Source organism: Nannospalax galili, unplaced genomic scaffold (genome assembly GCF_000622305.1).
Source record: "Nannospalax galili isolate Female #2095 unplaced genomic scaffold, S.galili_v1.0 scaffold1027, whole genome shotgun sequence".
Lineage (NCBI taxonomy): Eukaryota > Metazoa > Chordata > Mammalia > Rodentia > Spalacidae > Nannospalax > Nannospalax galili.
In genome coordinates, this window is record NW_008355723.1 from 324,847 (window position 1) to 349,455 (window position 24,609).

The window sequence follows — 24,609 nt, forward strand, 5'->3', positions numbered from 1 at the left end:
TACTGCTAAAGTTTTCATGTTATTTTTAAGTGATAATCTTAAAAAGAGGAATGTAAAGATTTTTAAGTATGGCAGATAATCTTAGATTTTGCCTTGTTTGTCATCTGTATTCAGAATGAGTGTAAAAGTGTAAAAGGTTTACAAAAACTATACTTTTCTAAAGTGTAAAACAATAAAGCTAGCATCTCATTAGAGATTGACTATCTCATCAGATCACAAATGCTCAGGCCAAAATATCCTTACAGCAAACGAGGGCATGCAGGCTCTAAGAAATCAGTCATTTTACTATATTTATATGCACGGAAGTGTCACAACTTCATGCTAATCAGACCCAAGAAAGTAGAAACGGAATGCAGATATCCATGCAGTTAAAAATACTCAGTTCAAATGATTTTTACCTTCCTGACCCTTAGGAGCAGGGGAAGCAGTAAGGACATCTGCTACAGAGAAACAGAATCAGAAAGAGAACACAGGTAAGGAGAATTAAGACAAAGCCAGACAAATTAAATCAAAGCACGAAGCAAAGAATAGGTTATAACAGCTTAGATTAGGAGACAAATGAAACAAGAAGTGACCCATAGAGTAAATATTTTGACCATCACAAGATACAAGGATTAGCAATAAAACAAATATAGCCAATCCCAGCACTTGGACAATAGAGGCATTGGAAGTTCAAAGTCATCCTCAGCTACATAGAGCATTCAAGACCAGCTTGGACTGCATAAGACACTGTCTCAAAATAAAAAACATTGTTAATGCCAATCATGCCAAAAGTTGCCACATTCATATTAAATGTTTTTAGCGAGAATTGTAACATTTATTATCTAGAGAAATCAATTAATTTGCTAGAATCATGCATTCATTGTCATAAACCATGCCTATATTAAGTTGTAAGTACAAATATATGCTCCAATGTGTGTTCAAACTTAGCCACGGTAAGCAACAGGTTTATATTTATTGTTTCATTCAGTTCAATGAAGTAAATATTCATTAAGAATGTATTCGCTGGGATTTGAACCTGGGTCTTCTGCAAGAATAATCAGTGTTTAAACACTGAGCCATCTCTCCAGCCCAGTGATGAGTTCTTAACCTGGGTGTTTCTGAGGGCCTCTGGAGGCTTGTGGAACTCCTGAAACTCTATGCAGATATTTTTAAAAACCTTTTAAATTTTATTTGTTGGCTGGGTGTGGTGGTACACGCCTTTAATCCCAGCACTCGGGAGGCAGAGGCAGACGGATCTCTGTGAGTTCAAGGCCAGCTTGGTCTACATAGTGAGTTCCAGGCCAGCTGGGGCTACAGGGAGACCCTGTCTCAAAAAGACAGCCCCCAAATTTTTTTGTTTATTTACTTTCATTTTATGTACATGAGTATTTTGCCTACATGGAATGTTTTGCCTCCATGCATGCAATACTCATGGAGTCTAGAAGAGGGCACTGGATTCTCTAGAACTAGAGGTATCAACAATTGGTAGTCATCATGTGGGTGTTGGAAACCAAACCTGGGTCCTCTGGAAAAGCAGCCAGTGCTCTTAAAGGCTGAGCCAACTTACTAGCTCCTTGAATAACTTTTTTTTTTTTTCCTTTGGTCTTTTTGAGACAGGGTCTCCCTGTAGCTCCAGCTGTCCTGGAACTCACTATGTAGACCAGGCTGGCCTTGAACTCACAGAGATCCGCCTGCCTCCCGAGTGCTGGGATTAAAGGCGTGCACCACCATGCCCGGCCCCTAGAATAACTTTTTAAAAAAACATTTTTAACTGAAATTTTACGATTTTCGTACAATATAATTTGATGGTATTTAGATCCCCTCCCCTATCTGCAACTCCCTTTATTGTACCCCACCCAATTTAATGTACTCTATCATACACACACACACACACACACACACACACACACACACACACACGGCCTATAGAGTCTAATTTGTCTGCAAATGTCCTTCAGAGTAGGTCCATCCGTTGAACCTGGATAGCCTACCAAGAGTCCCATCCTTGAAAGACTGTTTTTCCATTTCTCAACAGCCATTGGTTGTCAAAATTTCCTTAGGTTGGGTTGGGGTTTCTTACCCACTTCCTCACATTTATGCTGCGATTTTGTCTGATCAGAACCTGCATGAAACTTGTGCATGCTGTCAGTCTTGCTATGAGTTCATGTATTAATCACTTTTCTGTTGCTGTAATAGAAACACTGACCAAAACAATTTATAAAGGGAAGAGTTTATTTGAGCTTACGGTTCCAGGGGAATTACAGTCTGTCCTGGCAGGGAGGCATGGCGGCAGAGGTGGCTGGAGGAGGAGCAGTGGAAGCTAAGCTCTACATCTTCCAGCAGGCACAGGAAACAAGAGAGAAACTGGAGATCCAGCAAGGCTTAAGAACTCTCTAAGCCCACCCCCAGTGATGTGCTTCCTCTAGGATAGCCACACCTCTAAAACCTCCCCAAACAGCACTACCATCTGGGGACAAAATGTCCAAATACTTGGAGCCTATGGGGGACATTTTCATTCAAATCATCACAGTTCATATGAGTAACTGACAAGCTGTCTGGAAAATTGTTTTCTTGTGGTCATCTACATCCTGTGGCTCTTACAGTCTTTCCACCTTTTCTGCAATGATCCCGAGCCTTGGGAGGCAGAAGATTGAAACAGGTATTCTATTTAAGGATAAGCACTCTGCAGCCTCTTGTCTGCACATTGGCCAGTTGAGGGTTTCTGCATTAATTACCATCTGCTGCGTAAGGAAATTTCTCTGGTGATAGCTGAGAATGCATATGCAGAATTTTGCGAGCACATTTATTTCTTGGGAGACAATTGAGCATGGCTTCCAAATGCTTCTCAAAGGGATTCATCGTTACAAGAAAGCTAGAAACCTCCAAGGCTTCCCTAAGAAGCTGGAAGTGGTGCTCACCACAGCAGGCAGGGCTCTATTTTCTTTTCATCCCAAATGGAGAAAGTAGAGATGGAAGAGGAGAGCAGAGAGCTTGGTGAAGCACCACAACCACCAGCAGAAGCATATGCTTGATAATGGCATTGCACGGTCACCTATGGAAGCCTTCGCAGGACAAGCTTCATAAGGCACAACATAGCTGCAAGGCCTGTTTAAGAATCAGCCAGCCAGGAGGATCTTTCAGTGAAATGGGAAATAGCCATGTGGTGAAAGTGGATTTCAGCTGTCATAGATCATAGATGTTTATGTTAGAAGTTGGAGAAGAACATCACTAAATACTTGACAGAATTTCTTAATGACAAATCAGAAGGACTGTAGTGGTGAAAAGACATTACCCAAAGTCTTAGAGACCATTGGTGCAGAGCCTGGTAGGGCCCCACTGTGAATTTAAAAAATATACATACAATTATTTGAAAAATTCAGTGGAGGGTAGGGTTAAATTCTACCCTTTCATCTGAAAATAAGTCAGAAAGATCTTTCTATAATCTGTTAATTTTGCTATCTTCAAATAAACAAAACTGTCTATAAGTCTCATTTTAATAGCTTCCTTTCCTGTTCATGAAGGTACAGAAAAACACAAGAGTCATTTATGAAGGAAAGTGGCTTGAGTCCAGTAGCCTATCTTCTTTTTTTTAAAAAAAATATTATTATTTTTTATTTTATGTATATGAGTGCATTGCCTGCATGTAAGTGCACCCGTGTTGTGCAATGCCCTTGGAGGTCAGCACAAGGCGTCAGATTCCCTTGGAACTGGAGTTACAGATGGTTGTTAGCCACCATGTAGATACTGGGAATCAAACCCTGGTCCTCTGCAAGAGAAGTCAGTGCTTTTAACTGCTGAGACATCTCTCCAGCCTGAAAGTAGCCTATCTTCTTATATGGGCCAAGAACATCTGGACTGGCTGATCTCCTAAGTGTGATTTTTCATTTCCTCTCTAAATCAATTTGTCATATGGAACAATTCTATAGAAATGAAGAAAGAAAAATTCTTTCTCACAACTTTTTTAGGAATATAGGCTGCTAATACATTTTCTTGACTCCATTCAAACTTTCTTCCTTGTATTAACTCATGGAGGGTTAGATCAAGAAAATTGGCCTTTATTTGATGGCATGAAAGAACTACTATGAAGGATCAATATTAAATGAACATTTCTTCGTATATATCTAAGTTCCGAATACAGCTAGACTGTCACCAATGTTGGGGGCTCAGAAATTGAAATGTGTTTGTAGATAACTCTGAGTGAGAGAAGCTGATATTTGGAATGTGGCTTAGTTGTGTTAACACCACTAGGAAATGGCTGCTAATGTGGGGATAACTGCATATTTAGCAAAAAAGTCTACATAAAACAACATGTGTGTGTTTGAGTGTGCATGAGTCAGAGATCAAAGGGCCTTCAATATACTGGCAAGTGCTCTACAACTGTGCCACACCCTCAGCTCAATATATAATGCTTATACAGCAGGTGGAATCAGGAGGATCAAGAGTTCTAGGCCAGCCTGGACTAAAAAGAGACTCTGTCATATATATATTTTGGTCTTTTTGAGACAGGTTTCTTTGTAGCCCCAGCTGGCCTGGAACTCGCTATATAGACCAGGCTGGCCTTGAACTCACAGAGATCTGCCTGCCTCTGCCTCCTGAGTGCTGAGACTAAAGGCGTGTGCCACTATGCCTGACCTCTATCTCATATTTTTTAAGTTTATATAATTAGGGACCTTAGCATTTTCTCCTTGGAGTACTACTATCTTTCAGAGGTCACCAAAGGGAAAGTCTACCATCAGCAATGATGTTAGAGAAAACATTTTGTCATCTCCAGCAAATGACACTGAGTGCAAATGAGACACATGAACCCAATTCTCACATGAGAAGAGCCCTCACTGGTAACCTGTGGTTAACATGATTCATCTAGCATTTTTTTATTGTGTCATTAGATATCATGTTTTTCTCTTTGGTGGGATCAGAAGAAAATGTCTTGTTGGTTTAGTAATCTGAGAATAGGGAGGGAGGGAACTCAGGCATCTCTTTCAGTGTTAGAAGGCCAGCCTGTCAGAGTGATAGTGAGGAGGAGAGCACGCAGTAGGGATGCTGTCTGCTGCAGATGGCATAGAAGACAGAAAGCATTCAGCCACAATCTGAAAGTCCTGCCAAGAACCTCTGCCACGATAGAAACCCAAAGGCTGAAAATGTGTTCTTCTGCTATTATTTTATTTTTTCCTTCTAGAAACCCATTTCAGGAATGACTCTCCCTACCCCACCCCCACTGCTTCTTTTTAAAAAAAATATTTTATTTATTATTGTTATTATTTTTTAATTTTATGTGTATGAGTATTATGCCTGCATGTAGGTAAGTGCACCCATGTCGTGAAATGCCCTTGAAGGACAGAAGAGGCTGTCGGATACCCTGGAACTGGAGTTATGGAGAGTTGTTAGCTGTCATGTGGGTGCTGGGATTTGAACCCGGATCTTCTGCAAGAACAGTCAGTGTTCTTAACTGCTGAGCCATCTCTCCAGTACCCCTCCCCCCCACCCCAATTGCTTCTTGAGAGGTCCTTATCTTCCTGGAACATGGCTGTGATAAGTAACAAAATCCCTGTCTTCCTTGGTCCTAGTGACCAGATTCAGAAACTCTCAGGCAGTATTATAACAAATCTGTATTGTTGATCTATAGAGCTCAGATTTATTTTTGGGAACACAAAGGGAAACATATCACCTAAGTATTTCCCTGTGCACAAGGCTGGATTCTGTTCTCTTACCATCAGAAAGGGATTCATAATCGTAATCATATTCATCCTCTTCATCTTCTTCTTCCTCGTTATTGGTGGGCAGAGGGTTGGCATTCCCACCGTTGTAAGCCTGTGCTTGCATAGATGCTAACTGATGAGCCTGTAAGATACCAAGAATTAAGCTATACATGCAACCTACAGGGCTTTCACCCAAACCTTCAAAACTGCCACCTAATGCTTATTACCGTTATTAATAGCAGATTACCTATTTGGATTCATTTGAGAGAGGAAGAAAGTATTTGAAATCATTCGAAATTAAATGTCACTGTAAAACAGGTGATTTGAAGCTGCTTTTGCTAAAATGCCTTGACTCCTCTGGGCTCACAAGGTAACTAAAAGCAGGATCAGTGCCTTCATTTTGTGCTTGTCCCTTCACTTTGGATTACCTGCTTCCCTCTGCATACAGACATGATAATCACTCAAGTAGTGTCTGTTTGACTTATCTCATCTACCTTCAGGGCTGGAGGAACAGAGATAAGTCATTGTACTTAATCTTTCCTCTTGAGTCACCTTGGATTCCCAGAACAGGAGAACTTCATAGAACAGACTCCCCAAATCCCAGAGATGAGAGCAATTATTCATGATGGGGAGGATGCCCCCTTGAATCAGCAGCAATCTCCTAAGAACCATGCTGTCTCCTTAAGCTATAAGGACTTCTTTGGACCATCTGACAGGACCAGAGCTGAAACAAAGATGGCTTGACCACACCCTGACCTCAGTCGCTTAATTATACATACTTCTTGCCTTCAATCTGAGGTAAGGCTCCTGTCAGTACCCTGAAGATGGACTTGGGGGAGGGGATCACTGATTCCTTCATCTGTTCCTCTTTCTAGTGTAATCACATTGAGCAAATTGCCTCTCTCTGCTTTTCACCATTACTTGTGCCTTTAATTGGCATACTGGAGATCAGTGGTTGAGCCTGGCTTGCTGGGGCTGCCACAGCCCAGGTTTTGACCTAAAAACTCTGATTACAACTGTTTGGGTGAATGTGAACATCCTTATAGGAAGAATCCTGAAACTTTTAGAAATAATCACAGGTAACCTGTGTTCTGTGTCTAGCTCTCTAGGCTCCTGGGAAAATTCTGCAAGAAAAATCTCTGCTACTTGGAAAACCAGTATCAGTCCCAAGTGACTGAATGAAACAGCTCATCAATTTTAGAACAGGAAGTTTCTTCTAAGAAACTGAAAAAAATTCTTCCCTTCTTAAAATAATATGTAGAGTCCTCTGACCTTGAAAACAATGTCAGAATCCCTATGGACAAACGGACCAAAAGAATAATTGCTGCTTTAAAGAACACTTTTTCAACAGACATTATCTGAACTATAAATCAAATTAACAAAACAGGCCCAGAACTTTTAGGAAACTTGAGACTGGTGAGATGGTTCAGCAGTTAAGAGAGCATACTTATGACCAGGCATGGTGGTGCACACTTTATCCCAGCATTCAGGAGACAGAGGCAGAGGCAGAGGCAGAGGATGGGGCAGGTGGATCTCTGTGAGTTCAAGGCCAGCCTGGTCTACATAATGAGTTCCAGGCTACCTGTGGATACAGGGAGACCCTGTCTCAAAAATGACCAAAAAAAAAAAAAAAGAGTGCATACTTATAACTCTATCTCCAGAGGAATCTGATTCAAGTGACATTTTTGAAAACAGGATGAACATAATTCTTGGAGATACTATCAACATTTATGAACTAACATCAGAAAAAAGTGTCATTTCTCCTGGTGTCAAAGACCGTGGTGCCAACACTGCTGGCCTGTTCCCAATATTTGTAATCATAGGAAGTACTAAATTTTTACCTAAATTTTTATTGGAAATGAGAGTGAAAGTAAAGATGGCTGATGGAGAAAAGTGTCTGCCCCACAAGCACGTTACCTGGTCTGGATCCCCAAACCTGTAAGGAGAAAACCAACTCCCCAAAGTGTCCTCTGTCCTACACACACACACACACACACACACACATGCACACGCACACACACAAATAAATAAAATAAAAAAGAAAAGAAAGATATCATTTATTTTTATTTCCATTCATAAGCCCCCTGAATTCTAGCTGTGGATATTACCAGAGTTAAAAACTCTTACAGTGTAGGTTGTATTCGGCCTTGGAATTATGTATATTTAAAAATAGTTACCTAGGCTAGGAGTGGTGGTACTTGCCTTTAATCCCAGTACTTGGGAGGCAGAGGAAGGCAGATCTCTGTGAATGCCAGGCCAGCTTGGTCTATAACATGAGTTCCAGGTCAACCAGGGCTACAAGTGACACCCTATCTTAAAAAAAGCAAACTAAGCCAGGCATGGTGGTGCACGCCTTTAAACCTAGCACTTGGGAGGCAGAGGCAGGCAGATCTCTGTGAGTTCAAGGCCAGGTTGGTCTACATAGCGAATTTCAGGCCAGCTGAGGCTACAGGGAGACCCTGTCTCAAAAAAAGCACACACACACACACACACACACACACACACACACACACACACAACCCAAACCCCCCAAAGACAACCAAACAAAAAACCCCAAACTATTCCAATTTGAAAAATTTTTAGTTCAATTTAAGTAAAAATAATTTTCATGTTCCTGGTCCAAATGAAGAAAAAAAAAACCTGAAATAAGAACAGAAAACTGTGAGAGGTGCTGGATTCTTGTTAACAATGTGATTTCAATGTAAATAAAAGATTTTAAATAAAAAATTAATTAAAATATTTAAATTACATTTATTTATTTATTGTGTATGTTTATATACTCATGTGGGCACTCATGCCATAGTGGGCACATGGAGGTCAGAGGACAACCGGGGGAAGTTGGTTCTGTCATTCTAGCATATGGGTCCTGTAGATTGAACTCAGGCAATTAAACTTGATGGCAAGTGATAATGCAAAGAGCCAGACAGATGCCCTGCTGAAAAGATCGAGCTGTGGGGAAAGGGCAGTATTCAAGGCCCACTGACAGCAATGTTAGAAAATGGTGTGCCAAGGCCCTTCATACACACACACACACACACACACACACACACACACACACGTACGCACACACACAGGTCGTGAAAATAGAAGAAAGGGTCTATTTGGAAAGAAGAGGACCAGTGGAAGGGCAGCTAGGAGAGGGTAAAGGAGGTGAACATGGACAAAGTACATGATATATTTGACTAAAATAAAATTATTTTTATTTTATGTCTATGAGTGTATTGCCTGCATGTACGCAAGTGCACCCTTGTCATGCAGTGCCTGTGGAGATCAGAAGAGGGTGTCAGATCCCCTGGAACTGGAGTTACAAAACAGCTGTTAGCAGCCATGTGGGTGCTGGGAATTGAACCCAGGTCCTCTGCGAGATCAGCCAATGCTCTTAACTGCTGAGCCATATCTCCAGGCCCTCTTAATCATTTTTTTTTTTATTCTGGGGATGGAGCGATGGCTCAGTGGTTAAGAGCACATGGTACTCATGCAGAGGGTTTGGGTTCTACTCCTAACACTCACATCAGGTGGCTCATACCCACCTGTAACTCTAGTTCCAGGGGATCCAATGCCTCTGACCTCTGTGGGCACCTGCATTGCCATTCACATACCCCCCCAATTAAAAATAAAATGAATCTTAAAAAATGATTATGAAGCCTATCACTTTGTACAAGGAATGTATGCTAATAAAAGTTTTTAAAAATTTACCTTAGAGAAATACAAAAACTTGATGGATAATATTTAATAGAGAGTCTCCTTTAAATGCTGATAAAACTTATGACAAGCTGTTTTGGATGCTATTATAGACTACACCTTTGTAAATTTGCTATTTGTTTCTGGCACGTAAAACTGTAATTGTACTTCATGCACTGATTTTGATTTAGAAGTCTTGCCAACTTTACATATTCATCTCCACAGTTTCTGGATTCTTTCAGATTTTCCTTTACCCACATATGATGACTGATATACTTGATAATGCCTTCTATATTAATAACAACTTATCTACTCATCTGATCCTTTTTACAGTAAACAACAACAAACAAACAAACAAACAAAACCCAAAATACAAGAAACAAAATCAGGGACTGGAGAGATGGCTCAGTGGTTAAGACTTCTAAATCAAAAGACCCAGGCTCCAATCCCAGCACCCACCCGGAAACCAACAACCATCTGCAACTCCGGTTCCAGGGGAATCTGACTCCCTCTTCTGTCCTCCATGGGCATTGCACAACACAGGTATACCTACATACATGCAGGCAAGCAGGGTTCCCAGCACCCACATGGTGGCTAAAAACTGTACTAACTCTAGTTCCACAGGATCCGATTCTCTCTTCTGAGAGAGCATCCTGGGCATTGCACAACATGGGTGCACTTACATACATGTAGGCAATGCACTCATACACATAAAATAAAAATAACAAATAAAATATTAAAAACAAAACAAAGGCCAGGTGTGGTGGCACACACCTTTAATTTCAGCACTGAGGAGGCAGAGGCAGGCAGATCTTTGTGAGTTCAAGGCCAGCTGGGGCTACAGGGGAACCTTGTCTCAAAAAGACCAAAGAAACAAAACACAAAACAAAATAAAATAAAGATTAAAAACAGAAAAAAAAAGGGGTGGTGGTGGTGGAAACACCCACTCTGAGAAAACAGTGTTCTAGAAGAAACAGCATCCCCTGCTGGGTGCCCAGTTACCGACACAGCCTGGGAGGAAGGCCAGTTAGAGAGAGCATACACATGCTGACATTTTAGCTGAAACGCTTCATTATAAGACTGAAATCTTGTTCTTATGGCTTTTGGAACCTAACCAAATGCCAGGTTTCCTGGAGCAATTTTAAGAATGCAAGTCAGGATAAAAGTATTTAAGAAGGTCTGAAACCCCTGGGTCTTGGGGGAACTCAACTTCCATATCAGGCTTGCTCGGTTAGTGCAACATTTTCTTTTTGAAAGCAATAGGATCTTAACTATGTTGCCCAGGTAGGTCCTCAATTCTTGGACTCAGATGATCCTCCTGCCTCAGCTTCCTGAGTAGCTAGAATTACAGGTACAGATCATAAGTGTTCTGTGCATATAATATTTTTAATTCTTTTAAAAGGGGTCAAAAATTAAAAAAATAAAAATTTAATTAAACTATAGCTGCTCATTTGTAGGAGCATACACATTCCATTTCTATCCACCACTCCCCAATCTGTCATCTAGCCCTCTGGCTCCTCACACTTGCTTGGCCCCTTAGGGTGTCTGATTGTGCTTGGTGTTGTATGTGGGGAATGTGTATTTCCAGGGTACAGAGATGTCTAGGGATATGCAGGTTCAGGTACTGTTTAAAGAAATCCACTTGTGGACCATCAGCTTTCCATGTGTGCCCCAGTCAGCATGCAGGCTTGCCTGAAAGTAAGTTCATAGTTGGCTTCTAGCTCTTCCTTTTACTTCCCTTTTAGCGGTATTCTCTTCCAACTTTTAGAAGAGGTGTAACTCTCACTCACCAACAATCTTTATGTGATGCCTGGCGTCAAGTGATAGGTACACCTAAGAGTGAGACATGCCTGAGAGAATGTCTCAAGAAACTAAAGGGGACTGGAGAATGCCATTTCATCCATGCAACTAACACCTGCACGGACCCACTTCCTCCTCCATTCCCTCTCTCTTGCCTCTGCCCATCTTAGAAGAGAAATTCAAAATCAAGATGACCATTATAGGGATAATACAATGCTTATTTGAATTTAAAAACAAATGCAGACTTTTTTCCTGACAGAAATAGTAGATTAATAAGGCTGATTAATTCAATAGTGAGGACTATTTTGAATACAATATGTACAGATGTAGAGATATAAGTAATAAATGATATGCTAGGAAATACATCCTGTAAATGTTTCAACTTTGTGATAAGATTTTTAATATCCTTAAAAATGTAGATCTGGGCATGGTAGCACATGCTTCTAATCCTAACATGCCTCCTTCATGCAGGTTTTAAACTCAGACACTGCTTGAGTTAGGTCTTGAAAAGGTCTGATGGTTCCTCCAAATAAAAAATTCAACTGTTAGGGGCTGGAGAGATGACTCAGCAGTTAAGAGCGCTGGCTGCTCTTGCAGAGGACCCAAATGTGATTCCCAGCACCCACATGGTGGCAAACAACCATCTATTACTCTAGTTCCAGGGGATCCAACGCCCTCTTCTGACCTCTGTGTGCATTGCATGACACAGGTACACATATGTACAGACAATACACTCATACACATAAAAAATAATAAATAAAATATTAAGAAAGAAAATTCAAGTATTAATAAATGAAACTGCATACCTGAATTCATTTGACCTGACATTTTAAAACTAAAGACCTAGAACAAAGATTCCAGATTTACTGTGCTGATTTCTAGAGCAGAAATATAACAAGGCCAGGAGGCCTACAGGCTCTCAGAGAAAAATCTGAAGCCCCTGGTGCTGTGGCTGTCTGCCTCCTCATGCGGCAGAGCTTCCTATAACTGTTCTTGATTGCTGTAAGTTTGAAAACCATTGTTTGAAAGCCAGCAGTGCCCTCCTAAACAGGACAAGCCATTTTGGCAGCTACTCTTCTTTGGGATAAGTAGGTGTGGCTGGCATATGGGTTCAGCATCCTGTACCCATCTGTACAGGCTGGGGCTTAAGCACAGATCTCTGGGCACAAGGTGGGAGCAGAAGCACCTTGTGGTCAACATGCTGCTATGATACACCGGGTCTTAGGCCTGCTGTTATTGATCCCCAGGTCTAAGTTATCACCCTAAAGGGGATTATAGCAACCATTAGGGGACCCTGAAGGCTGGTTCCAGGGAGAGGAGTCACACATCATCCACACAGAATAAATTAAATAATGGAGGTACATTCTAATGGGCACAATTCCACAACATAAATAGGTTAGCGTGGTGAGAGAATTTTATTGGTTCATAGGAAGCCCCAAAGTAAGTATATAATTCAAGGGAACTCACTTCTTAAAACTTGGCTATCAGGGCTGATGAGATGGCTCAGCAGTTAAGAGCATGTATTGCTCTTACAGAGGACCCAAGATGGATTCCCAGCATCAACATCACACATCTCACAACTGCCTGTAACCCCAGCTACAGGAGATTCAATACTCAATTCTGGTCTCCCTAGGCACCTGTTCTCACATGTACACACCCACGCAGACACACCCACGCAGACACACACATATATACACAATTTAAAATAAAAAAATAAAAAACCTTGCTATGTAGCAGGTCATCTGAAAGGTCCAAATGACATTAATTTCCTTGTCCTGAGCCTACGGCATATTCCTAACCTGCTTAACAAAGGAGTACCTTTTGCTTTAAGATGTCCACTGGTGTCTGATGGGCCTTTAGCTTCTTATTTTTAAGAAGTATTTTCCTCCTAAGTTGATCAGGTGAGGGAAGCATTGGATCATCTGAGAAATCAGTCTCAAATAAGAATTTAGCCACCAGCTTTTCTCCAAATACATTCTACAAAGAAAGGAAAACATGTCATCAATGCCTTCTATCACTACTTGATAAGTACATTTATATTTCCTATTCATATTTCCTAAATATACTAAATATTTCAGCCTGGTTGAATTGTTTTAGAAATCCAAGGAAGGGGAACTAGGGGAGGAATTGTTTATCTCTTGGCAGTTTCCTACTGGAAGGAAGGGATGTGTTCAGGACAGGGGGAAGACCTAAGGCACTCAGTAGAGGGAACCAGCTGTGATAATTTAGGAAAATGTTCTGGGGTCTGATGTAATAAAGAAGAAAACAGAGATTCCATGAGAGGCTGTGGCTTGTACAACATGGTTTATTCCCAGTGAGGATAAGAAGTCAGCAGTATAGAAACCTTGAAGCAGAGACTGAGAAAACGATGAAAGAAAACAGGGAGAATTCATTTCAACGCAGGATGAAGAATAGACATCATTTTCACAATGACTTGTGAGCATGGGTCTCCAAAGCAGAATGTGTCTCTCAAGGGGTCTTTAAGTGAACGATAGACACAGGGTGACCAATTAAGATGAGGGTAGAAATATGGTCATTTAAATTTTTAGTTATCTTTAATTAATAAGTATCAACATGAAAAGGTAAAGCTTTGCTGGCATTAGTTTTGGAGGACATTTCTTCTGTCAGTACTTTATCCTTCCATCAGAGCTACATTGCCACAAATGCTTCTCTCATTGGAGAAGGGGGAAGTCTAATGGAATATCTGCCCCTAAGTCTGTCTGCATTACATTTCCTTTGCATAAGGAAGTTGACTATTAACACAGCAACTGTTCTGAACAGTCTAAATTGTTAACTTGAATCCCTATAATATTGTGTGGGTTGCAAGACTATATGACTTTCTCTGAAATATTTCCAGTTTTTCCATGTACGACTTGTGGTATCAGGAATGTTGGAGAATTGGTCTGTCCTTATCTCCTAAGGCTTTCTGGAAAGGGTCAGAAAATCAGAGAACAATACCTGTGTCCCTAAAGCTGAAAAGAGGAACCATTCTAGAAAAAGGCCCAAGTTTTCTAGGTAACCCCACTTTTCGGGTCTGTGGGACCCTAACTGTGCATGCTTCATGGGTGAAGTCTAGTTGTGGTGTGGCTCATGTGGACCCCATATATACCCCAACAACATCTACAAGACAATAGCCAAGACAACCACATCCTCCTCCTTGGGAGCTCACCTTGAAAATTTCTGCCATTTTTCGTTGCTGAGGCAATGAACAGTGGTTCTCAATGGATATGATGATTGGTAGGTCAGAGGTGATGAAGGCACTACGATCAATGGCTTCCACCACCTCCTGTGAGAGCCAAACAGCTCATTAGAGTCAGATATCTTTCTAGGGTGGTCTGAAGGCAGGTACTCAACCACAGAAAATATCTTAAGTGTTTTATCTGGCAGATTCTGGCTCAAAGTGATTTTTATCTTTTCAAATGTACAGTCATCTCTCTGGATCTGTGGCAGATTGATTCCAAGAACTCTGCTGATACTGACATCTATATGATGCTCAAAGCTCATATAAAATGACATAATTTGGGGGTTGGAGAGGTGTCTCAGAGTTGGGAGCACTGACTCCTCTTGCAGAGGACCTGTGTTCCATTCCCAGGACACACATGGCAGCTAACAGCTGCCTGCAACTCCAGTTCCAGGAGAGCGCCCTCTTCTGACCTCCTTGGGCACTGCACGACAAGGGTGCACCTACCTACATGCAGGCAATACACTCATACACATAAAAAATAATAATAAATAAGCCAGGTATGGTGGCGCACGCCTTTAGTACCAGCACTCGGGAGGCAGAGGCAGGTGGATCTCTGTGAGTTCAAGGCCAGCCTGGTCTACACAGTGAGTTCCAGGACAGCTGGAGCTACACGGAGACCCTGTCTCAACAAGGCCAAAAAAAAAAAAAAAAAATGACATGATATTTGCATATAATCTACACATATCTTCTCATGTACTTCAAATAATTTCTAGATTACTTAGACTCCCTAGTGCAATATAGATACATTATTTCAGGAATAATGACAATAAAATGTCTCTACAAATTCAATGCAGACACATTCCCCCCCATTTGGTGGGGGGCTCTTTTTGAGACAGGGGCTCCCTGTAGTCCCTGCTGGCCTAGAACTCATTATGTAGGCCAGGCTGGCCTTTAACTCACAGAGATCCACCCGCCTCTGCTTCTGAGTGCTGGGACTAAAGGTGTGCGCCGTCATGCCTGGCCACCCCCCGCCCCCGCCATTTAATTGACCCACAGTTGGTGGGTGGCTGAACTGTGGTACAGAGTTCATGGCTAAGAATGGCTGAATGTACTTTTACACTGAGCAAGCAAGTAGGCTATTTTGTATAAATTCAACTCACTGTTCATATTAAGCCTTGTTCTCATATTATAAAAAGCAGCTCTCACTATGTTGAATTGAATAAACTAATATACACCAAGAAAGTAAGTAAAAGATATTGTTTCAGTTACAGCATCAAATATAATGAAGGCTAAGATACTTTGAAAACGTCAATCTATTTGGAGCAGTAAGGCCCAAATCATATCTTCAAAATTGTTTTCGATTTATTTTAAAAAATATTTTATTATTTTTATTCTTTATTTTATGTATATGAGTATATTGCCTGCATGTATGTGCGTGCACCAGTGTTGTGCAATGCCGCAGAGGTCAGAAGAGGGCTTTGGATTCCCCTGGAACTGGAGTCAAGGACGGTTTGAAGCTACCATGTGGGTGCTGGGAATTGAACCCAGGTCCTCTGCAAGACCAGTTAGTGCTCTTAACTGCTGAGCCATCTCTCCAGCCCCTGACTGATTTATTTTTATTTTCTGCATTTGAGTGTTTTGCCTGCATGTATGTGAGTGCACCAGATGCATGCAATGTCCTTGAAGGTCAGAAGAGGATGTCAGGTCCCCTGAAACCAGAGTTATAGATGGTTGTCAGCTGCCATGTGGGTCTTGGGAGCCCAATGAGAATCCTCTAGAAGAGCATCCACTTCTCTTAATCACTCAGCTATCTCTCCAGCCCCACATATCATTATCTTTACATGTCTAGAAACACACCCATCCACCAATATACATAAATAGAAAATGAGTTGAGAAAAAATGCATTTTAGCCACTATCTCTACATATAAGATGATGATGATGATAATAATAATAATTAATAATAATATTCCTTCCCAGCCTGGCCACAGCTCAGAGAAAAATTATGTTACATAGCTTAAGACCCTCAGAAACTATGAAATAATCCAATAAGGCCAGTCTCTTGGGGTAATGAATCTTCCCAGGTGGAACTGGTTCACCTCATTTTAATAATGTTAATTATTTATTGACCTCCTAACATATGATACTGTCCTTTGTCAGCAGGACAGCAGGATAAATGACCTTTAATTCTTATAGCAAGAGAACAGTCAGTCTATCTTTAGTTATCACTGTATCATGCAAAAATAGCAACAGCATCGCTATGTCCTAACATAAGGGTATTAAAACTTTAGTTGAAAAAGAATCTAGTGAGAGTTCTAGGTCAAATCCCAGAAAAATGAACCTATGCACATCCCACACAGTACTGCAAACACCTTCTGAACGTCTTTTTTCAGATCCAGCCAAAGAATCTCTAACCTAAAGCATAATTTGGTAGAGTGAATAATTTAAATGACAAATGAAGATAATGTGTCTGTGAGTTCAAGTTCATTACCTTGAATGGGATCTTGGTGGTCAGTGTATGTCCATGATAAATAATGGGCATTCCATCGTCTCCATCCCAGCAGTCCAGCTCTATGCTCCTGCAGCCTTGCAAGAGGACCTGTGTGACCAATGAATGAATTCACCCAGATGAGCACCTGGAGATAAAGCCTCAAACCGAACTCAGCACACAGTTCTGTATCAGTCAGCATTCACATTCAGGGACAAAGAAAAGGGATATAAAATCTAAAATAAATATTGCTTTTTGGTCAAAGGTCACAATTAATATTGGCTATGGAAGGGAGAGAACAGACTAAGGTAGAAGGAGTTTTTTTTATTTTTTTTTTAATTTTATTTTTTTACCAGAACTGCAGAACTGAATATTGTTGAAAGGTAAAGTATGAGAGCAAGAACAGAGGACCCCCAACCCCGCTCTTTTTTTCTTTCTTTTCTTTTTTTTTTTTTTTTTTTTTTTTTTGTCTTCACTATGTAGCTCTGGCTGGCCTGGAACTCTCTATGTAGACCAGGCTGTCCTGAGCTTACAAATCCATCTGCCTCTGCCTCCTAAGTGCTGGGATTAAAGGCATGTGCCACCATGCTTGGTCAGGCATCTTTTTTTTATTGTCTTTTTTTGAGACAGGGTCTCCCTGCAGCCCTAGCTGGCCTGGAACTCACTATGTAGATCATGCTGGCCTTGGACTCAAAGAGATCTGCTTGCCTCTGCCTCCCAAGTGCTGGGACTAAAGGCATGTGCCACCACACCCAGCCTGCATATTTTTTTTTAAAAAAAATCCTTTGTTCTTTAGAGGCTGGAGGGATGACTCAGCAGTTAAGAGCACTGGCTGCTCTTGCAGAGGACCTGGGTTCGATTCCCAGCACCCACATGGTGGCCAACAAAACTCAAAGAGATCTGCTTGCCTCTGTCTCCCAAGTGCTGGGACTAAAGGCATGTGCCACCACACCCAGCCTGCATATTTTTTTTTAAAAAAAATCCTTTGTTCTTTAGAGGCTGGAGGGATGACTCAGCAGTTAAGAGCACTGGCTGCTCTTGCAGAGGACCTGGGTTCGATTCCCAGCACCCACATGGTGGCCAACAACCATCTTAACTTCAGTTCCAGGGAATTTGATGTCTTCTTCTGACCTCCATGGGACACCACGAAATGGGTGCTCTAACATACATGCAGGCAATCCATTCATACACATAAAATAAAAATAATAAATACAATATTAAAAATATATTTCATTTTTTAGAATGGCAGATCTTGAAATTAGACCATGCAGTTCCTATCCCTAACTGATACAGCTACAATGCAACCTGGCATCTATGGCTCAGGGAATATTGTGGAAGAGGGGGTGGAAAGATTGTAAGAGCCAGAGGACCAGGACACCTGCTATTAGATAGTGTCTTCTACATATGATAGAGAAACAGTACCCATGAAATCTCAACAATATGGTTTCCTAAGAAAGACCTGCATAATGACAATACTAGTTGACATGCCGACATGAATGGGGAAATTTCACAAGGCTCTACATAAAATCAACAGCTACTTCAGAGGGAGAATCAAGTAAGCTCCTTGAAAGGTTATCCAATTCCAAGTGCTCAGCCCTAAACACATACACATACAAGGACCACTAAATGGACTCATTAGGTTTGTGTGTGTGTGTGTATCCACATATGTATATATATAACCATAATAGTTAAAGAAGAGGTCATGAAATTGAGAGAAAGTAGAATATGGGCAGAGTTGGGGGGGAGAGTGAGAGGTGGAAATGATGTAAATACAGTACGAATATATGATACTATAAAAATACATAAATGAAAAGAAAGCTAGCCAAGCTTGGGTCTGCAAGCCAGCCAGTGTTCCTTGGTTTCTGCTTCAAGTTCCTTCTTGAGTTCCTGTCCTGACTTCTCTTAATGATAGACCATAAATGTAAGCTTAAAGAAACTCTTCCTTCCCCTAAAAAACTATCCTTTGTTCTTTGAAATGGCACATCTTGAAATAGTCAGGCTAGTGCTCTAGGGAGATGTCGGTGGAGGTGAAGATGCACACTCCACAGCCAGAAGGATTAAGGCCACTGATGCCTTAGTGAGCTAATATAAATATCTATATGAATCTAATCAAGATATAAGCTCTCCAGCAACACCTAAACTCAGCAACGAGGAAACATTTTAATAAATAAATCTGGGTGTGGCGTGGTGGTGCACGCCTTTAATCCTGGCACTCAGGAGGCAGAGGCAGGCGGATCTCTGTGAGTTCAAGGCCAGCCTGATCTACATAATGAGTTCCAGAACAGCTGGGGCCACAGGGAGACCCTGTTTCAAAAAGACCAAAAAAAAAAAAAAAAAGCAGGGAACTGTCAAGGATTTGCCTGGTTGACTAATCCTGAAATTACATCTAGAGCAGAGATGGTCAGTAATCCATAAGCTCTCATTTTTCCCAGACACAGCAGTCACCAGCCACCAGTCACTCACACATGCCCCCTAAGTTTTGATATGCTACTTCTCAACCTCTTCAGGAAACCACTCCAAGAAGCTCTGCCAGTGACTTAGATGAGATGACCCATTTGCTATCCTGGATCTGAGGCTGGAAGGAGGACACTTGGTACATTTTCACTGGTTGCAGCTTTTTAACATCTGTTTGGAGCAATCTCATCCTCCATAGACTCATCTGTATACTGTCTTAAAAAATTTATCACATAATGGGATGGTAACTCAAGACATGGGGTTGATTTATCTGTGAATGAGCTGACCCACTGATTTGAGAATACGTATAATTATTTCCAGTAATCCATTACTGGACTGTATTGGCCACTAGTTTCTGCAACAAAATTTACTGAAATGTCAAATATAAATATTTTTATATGAAATACTAAATAGATTCTTCCCAATATATGGTATAGTTGGTGACCTAGAATCCCAAAGCTATACGCTTCTGATGGCAGCTACTGTGTCTGCAAGTATACCACCTTGGCTTGAAGAAAGCTATGTAATGTGTCAGCTGGAACAGGAGACCGCTTCTTCTCTGACGAGCCTGCCAAACTGACAAGAATGGTCAGCAATTGGCAACAGGTAAAGTAGTTTTTTCAAAATGAAAAGATTAAAGGTCTTTGTTGAAGTCTGCATGACCTTAATGTCTCTGCATAAGGCTAGAAAAGAAAAATCAGGGTTTGGAAAGTCCAGGTAAGGACAATTTTTATTTTCCATCTGCCCCACAAAAAGATTATGGGAAGTAATTGAGAGGGCCAAGGGAGAGTAGAAAATAATTAGAAACAATTGTAAAGGAGGACCTGCACATGGTTTAATCACATCTAGGAATCTGAGGGGTCTTTGTGCCTTATTCAAAAGTTGTGATAAATCTGGGTGTGGTGGTACACATTTTTAATCTCAGCATTTGGGAGACCGAAGCTGGTAGATCTCTACTGAGGCCAGCCTGGTCTATATAGTGAGTTTCAGGCCAGCTGGGGCTACAGGGAGACCCTGTCTCAACTCCCCCCCAGCCAAAAAAAGATAGCTGTGATAATCTCAACTTGGTAAATAATGTTAAGGAGTTTGAACATTCTTGAAGTCAAACAATGACTTTTGAAATAAAACTAAGAAATGGTCCTTGGATTTTTTTTCCTGGAAGAACAGACACATATAGTATATACATAGAGACATATATAATTATGTATATATGAAATGTATAGAGTAGTTCAGATATATAATCTATACATATATTTCTTATAAACAATGAATATCAAACTAAAAATTACATTTACTTATTTATTATTTATTTATTTAGTGTGTGTGTATGCATATGTGTGCGGGCACATGCATATTCTAGCATGTGTGTGGAAATCAGAGGACAACTTGCAGGAATCCGTTCTCTCCTTTGACTATGTAGGTCCCAGGGACTGAACTCAAGCCATTAGATTTGGTGGCAAGTACCTTAACCTGATGAGCCATCTCACTGGCTCCTCAGTTTTTGACTTTGGAGATCTCTGTTGAAACAAATGACAGCATGTAAAGCAGGTAAAAGAGTAGTGCCTTAGCAGAAGTGTGCCAGGGAACAGCCCCGGCCTTGTCTGTGGTTTACTCATCTCAGCATGAGCCAGTGAGGGCCTCTGACAGATTCCCATTTGAAATGCACTAAGGACATATCTTCATGTCATAACAATAATTCCCTAGAATTCAGTTTAAAATACATACTTCTGTGTTAAATGAGCATTGGGGAGAAATGTGCCCAGGCTACAATGAATATCTGGACCAATCCAAAGAACAAAGACCTCTCATTGCTGCTGGGGTTGTGTAAATAATATAATTGCAATTTTCAAATTCAGATTCACAAATATACAACTACACGCTTACCAATCGGTGGACCTAACCTGGCTGCCTCCTGATTTCTGATAGGAGTTCAGAAAATAGCCCAGAAGAGGAAGTTGTGGACAATGTCACAGAGAGGCATGGGACATGCAGACTGCTGGGAGCTGGGTGGCTAGGTCAAAGGATGTGCTTTTCCCAGTCCAGAGCGCCTACTGTTTCCCAAAACATTCCCACGAATTTCAGGGTGGAGGAAAGTGCCTCTAGTCTGTGTAGTTTTTTTTTTTTTAAGTTGGTTGCCATAGGGATGGATTGATTGTCTAACAAATTGCAAAGCAAAACAAACCAAACAATATTTTTGGATTAACTCTGTAAGAAAGTTCCATTTTCTACTATGCTTTCTCACTACAATATATTGATTTATTTAGCATGTAGTGAAACGATTGGATAGCTTTCCCATGGGAAAATCTAATTTTAGTAGGACTAGGTCAGACTAGGATCTAAAAGCTACGAATCTCAAATCCTTTTTTTTTTTTTTTTTTTTTTGCCTACAATAAAGGTTAAGTACAGATAGAGAGAAAAACAAAACAAAGCAAAAAAGAGGCAAAGAAAACAATTGCTATGTGTAGCCAGTTTTCCCACACATCATGGCTCCTCACATTTACATGGCATAGTTTATAACCTCTTCAAAGGGTTCTGGGGGCAGGCTTTTGGGATTTGGGTATTTCACAGTAAGAAAGCTTCATGCAAACCACATCCCAAGCAGCATTCTCGGTACCTGGCTGTAGAGTTCTACTGAGGACTCTCCTTTGAGCTGATGGCCCGTGAGGTAGGTATTGTGTGAAGATTCAATGTAATAGTAGGAGAGGGGTAGTTGCAATTCTTTCTTGTTTTCCTGTGACTCATCATTTTTTGAGGCAAAATTATCTTTATCCATCAGAAACCTAGGTGAAACACATTTTCTTCAGATCACATGAGAGCAATGTATACTCTTAAGTGATGTGCAAAAGATATTTGAAAAGTTACCTTGCAAAACCTTCAAATGACATTAGGCCCTGATGACACATACTGATGCTAGGTTCGAATTTCTGCAAGAGATTAAAAAAAAGTGATATTTAGGTAAAGGAAACTAAGGAGGGAAAAAAGAAAAAAAATACACATCATTTTTAAAAGCTATTCTGTTTTCATCAGGAAACATCTAAACCAAATATTTGAATTAATTTAGTGAGGTAGTGGTAAGATGTAGTTTTTAGTCCAAAAGAAAATATTTATTATATGTGAGTTTATTATACTAAGCATATTTATTTAAAAGAAGAAAAGGGAGCAAGAGAAAAGAATAAGGCTGACTTATATGAAAACACTCAGAGTCAGTTTATCCAGGTGAAAACAGGGATAGTAGTGGCAGTTTCCCTTACAGTGGTGGGATGAAGGATGAGGTGACTACCATGTCTGCAGTCAATCATGTTACAGTGAACACTCAGCAAGGTACAGAGACTTCAACTTTTGCATTTTAATGAGTCATACCCAAATGTGACCCAATCAGGTGATCAAGCTAATTCTGCTCTGTGGGACCTTGCTGTGTGGAAGTTTCACTCCCTATCCCCTGCCACCCTCTAAACAGCTACCACCTCTTGCCTGGGCTACTTAGACAACCCATCTTTCATCAGCACAGTTTACTCCCAAATGGGCTCACAGTGACCTCTTAAAACATAAATCATGTTACTTCCCTGCTCAAATTTTTCCAATGGCTTCCCATTTCACACAGACAGAAGTCAACCTCCATCCCACTGTCTAAAAGGCACAGATGATTGGGCCTCTGGACACTTGTGTGAAATTGTGTCTGTCATTCCTTTCCTGACTCTGATGACTCTAGCTTTTTTGATGCCCCTCATAAATCCCAGGCTCACTCCTGCTTCCGTCACTGAGCTGGCTGCCCTCTTTCCTCAGAACTTGACTTAGAGCTCAATGCAAATACCTCCTCCCCACTGTGGCTCAGCCTTCCTGCATCACTCTGTATCTTTGCCCCAGTCATTTTAAAAGAACCTATTCTTGGAATTATGTATCTTTGCCTATTGTCTGCCTTATACACCAAAATGAAAGCTGCACAGAGGGCCAAAACTTTGTCCAATACTGTATTTCCAGTTCTTGGAATAGAGCTGGCAGAGCACGAGCTAATGTGTTAAATGACAAAAAGTTGAAAATTGAGATTGTTGGATGTGTTAGAAAACAAAGAGGAGTTATGTACACGTTCACCAAGTCAGAGATGCCCTAGGACCCACGTTAATTATATGGTTATTAATTAATTGCAAGAATACTAGACTTGGCATTAAAAGAAACTATTTCTACTCCAGACATGAAGGCTTTGGAAAGAAGTATCGAAAGGGCAAATGCTTTGTAACAGATTACTAGACTAGTCAGAGGCATGACACACATGTGAAACACAAAACGGGCACAGACCTGGATGATGCTGAGGATTTCATCATATGTGCAGTGTTCACCTTGGCAGTTCACCAGGAAGTCGTTGAGTTGGAGTATGCCAACCCCAAATATGCCCAGGGATGTGCTCTCGATGCCAGTGCCATTTGTCACAATACTTGCAGCAGCAATTGCATCAGATATCTGCCTCTGGTTGTCAGAGAGCTGCTGTTTACTCTTAATAAACAGCCCCAAGTCTGAGACGTTTCTGGTGAGCAAATCTGAAAGACAGCCACACACAGAGCATGGACTCCCGTTCAGAAGCCTCTTTCACAAAGTTCATTTGGAGATAATGGTGCTACAGAGTCAATACACTGGAGGAACCCTTTACTAATTGTCCAAACAAGGTGGCAAACTTAGTGCTTATTCCAGGCTTTCCATAGTACAGGGCATAAAAAATGAATCAATGAATAAATAAAAGAACGCAGGGGCTGGAGAGATGGCTCAGTGGTTAAGAGTGCTTGCTGCTCTTCTCGAGGACCTGGTTGGGTTCCTAGTGCTCATGTCAGGTAGCTCACAACTGCCTGTGACTCCAGCTGCAGAGTATCTGATATCCTCTCTTCTGGTCTCCACAGGCAACTGCACACATGTGGCATATACTCACACAGACACTAAGGCACAGCTAGTTGGTGACATTGCAATCCTGTGAGGTTCAGTATAACATGGAAAATAAATGTTGATTCAAAATGGGAACTGGAGGCCAAATTCAGATTTTGTTTTTGAGAATATCTGCTTCTAAATTTTTCTTTTTGTGGAGACCAAAGATACACACTCTTAAACTTTTCTGTACTTTAAATTTGTAACTATAAACATCTGTATATAGGTTTTATTAAGAAACTATACACTGCCATTTTATATTTCTACCATCAATGTCCCAAGGTTCTGATTGATCCTCATTCATAGAAACTTGGCATGGCTAGTTATTTATAATTGTTGCCATTTTGGAAGATGATGTGTCAGTTTCTTATAAGGCAAAACATAGGCTTACCATATATTCTATCACTCTTAGGTACTT

At 40.9% G+C, this 24,609-nt stretch overlaps 1 protein-coding gene across 2 annotated transcripts in view; it reads right to left on the minus strand.

The window, feature by feature from the left end:
- Plce1 (phospholipase C epsilon 1) overlaps positions 1-24,609 on the minus strand; it is a 351,996-nt gene that overhangs the window by 38,245 nt on the left and 289,142 nt on the right. The window contains exons 14-21 of one of the 2 annotated variants that reach the window (XM_017803185.2): positions 23,577-23,815; positions 22,146-22,207; positions 21,898-22,063; positions 16,833-16,940; positions 14,329-14,445; positions 12,978-13,136; positions 5,691-5,820; positions 399-440 (exon numbers count right to left, since the gene is read on the minus strand). In XM_017803185.2, the coding sequence (XP_017658674.1) occupies positions 399-440; positions 5,691-5,820; positions 12,978-13,136; positions 14,329-14,445; positions 16,833-16,940; positions 21,898-22,063; positions 22,146-22,207; positions 23,577-23,815 (1,023 nt within the window). The remainder of the gene's footprint in view (positions 1-398; positions 441-5,690; positions 5,821-12,977; positions 13,137-14,328; positions 14,446-16,832; positions 16,941-21,897; positions 22,064-22,145; positions 22,208-23,576; positions 23,816-24,609) is intronic. The other variant, XM_017803186.2, reaches the window with a different exon arrangement.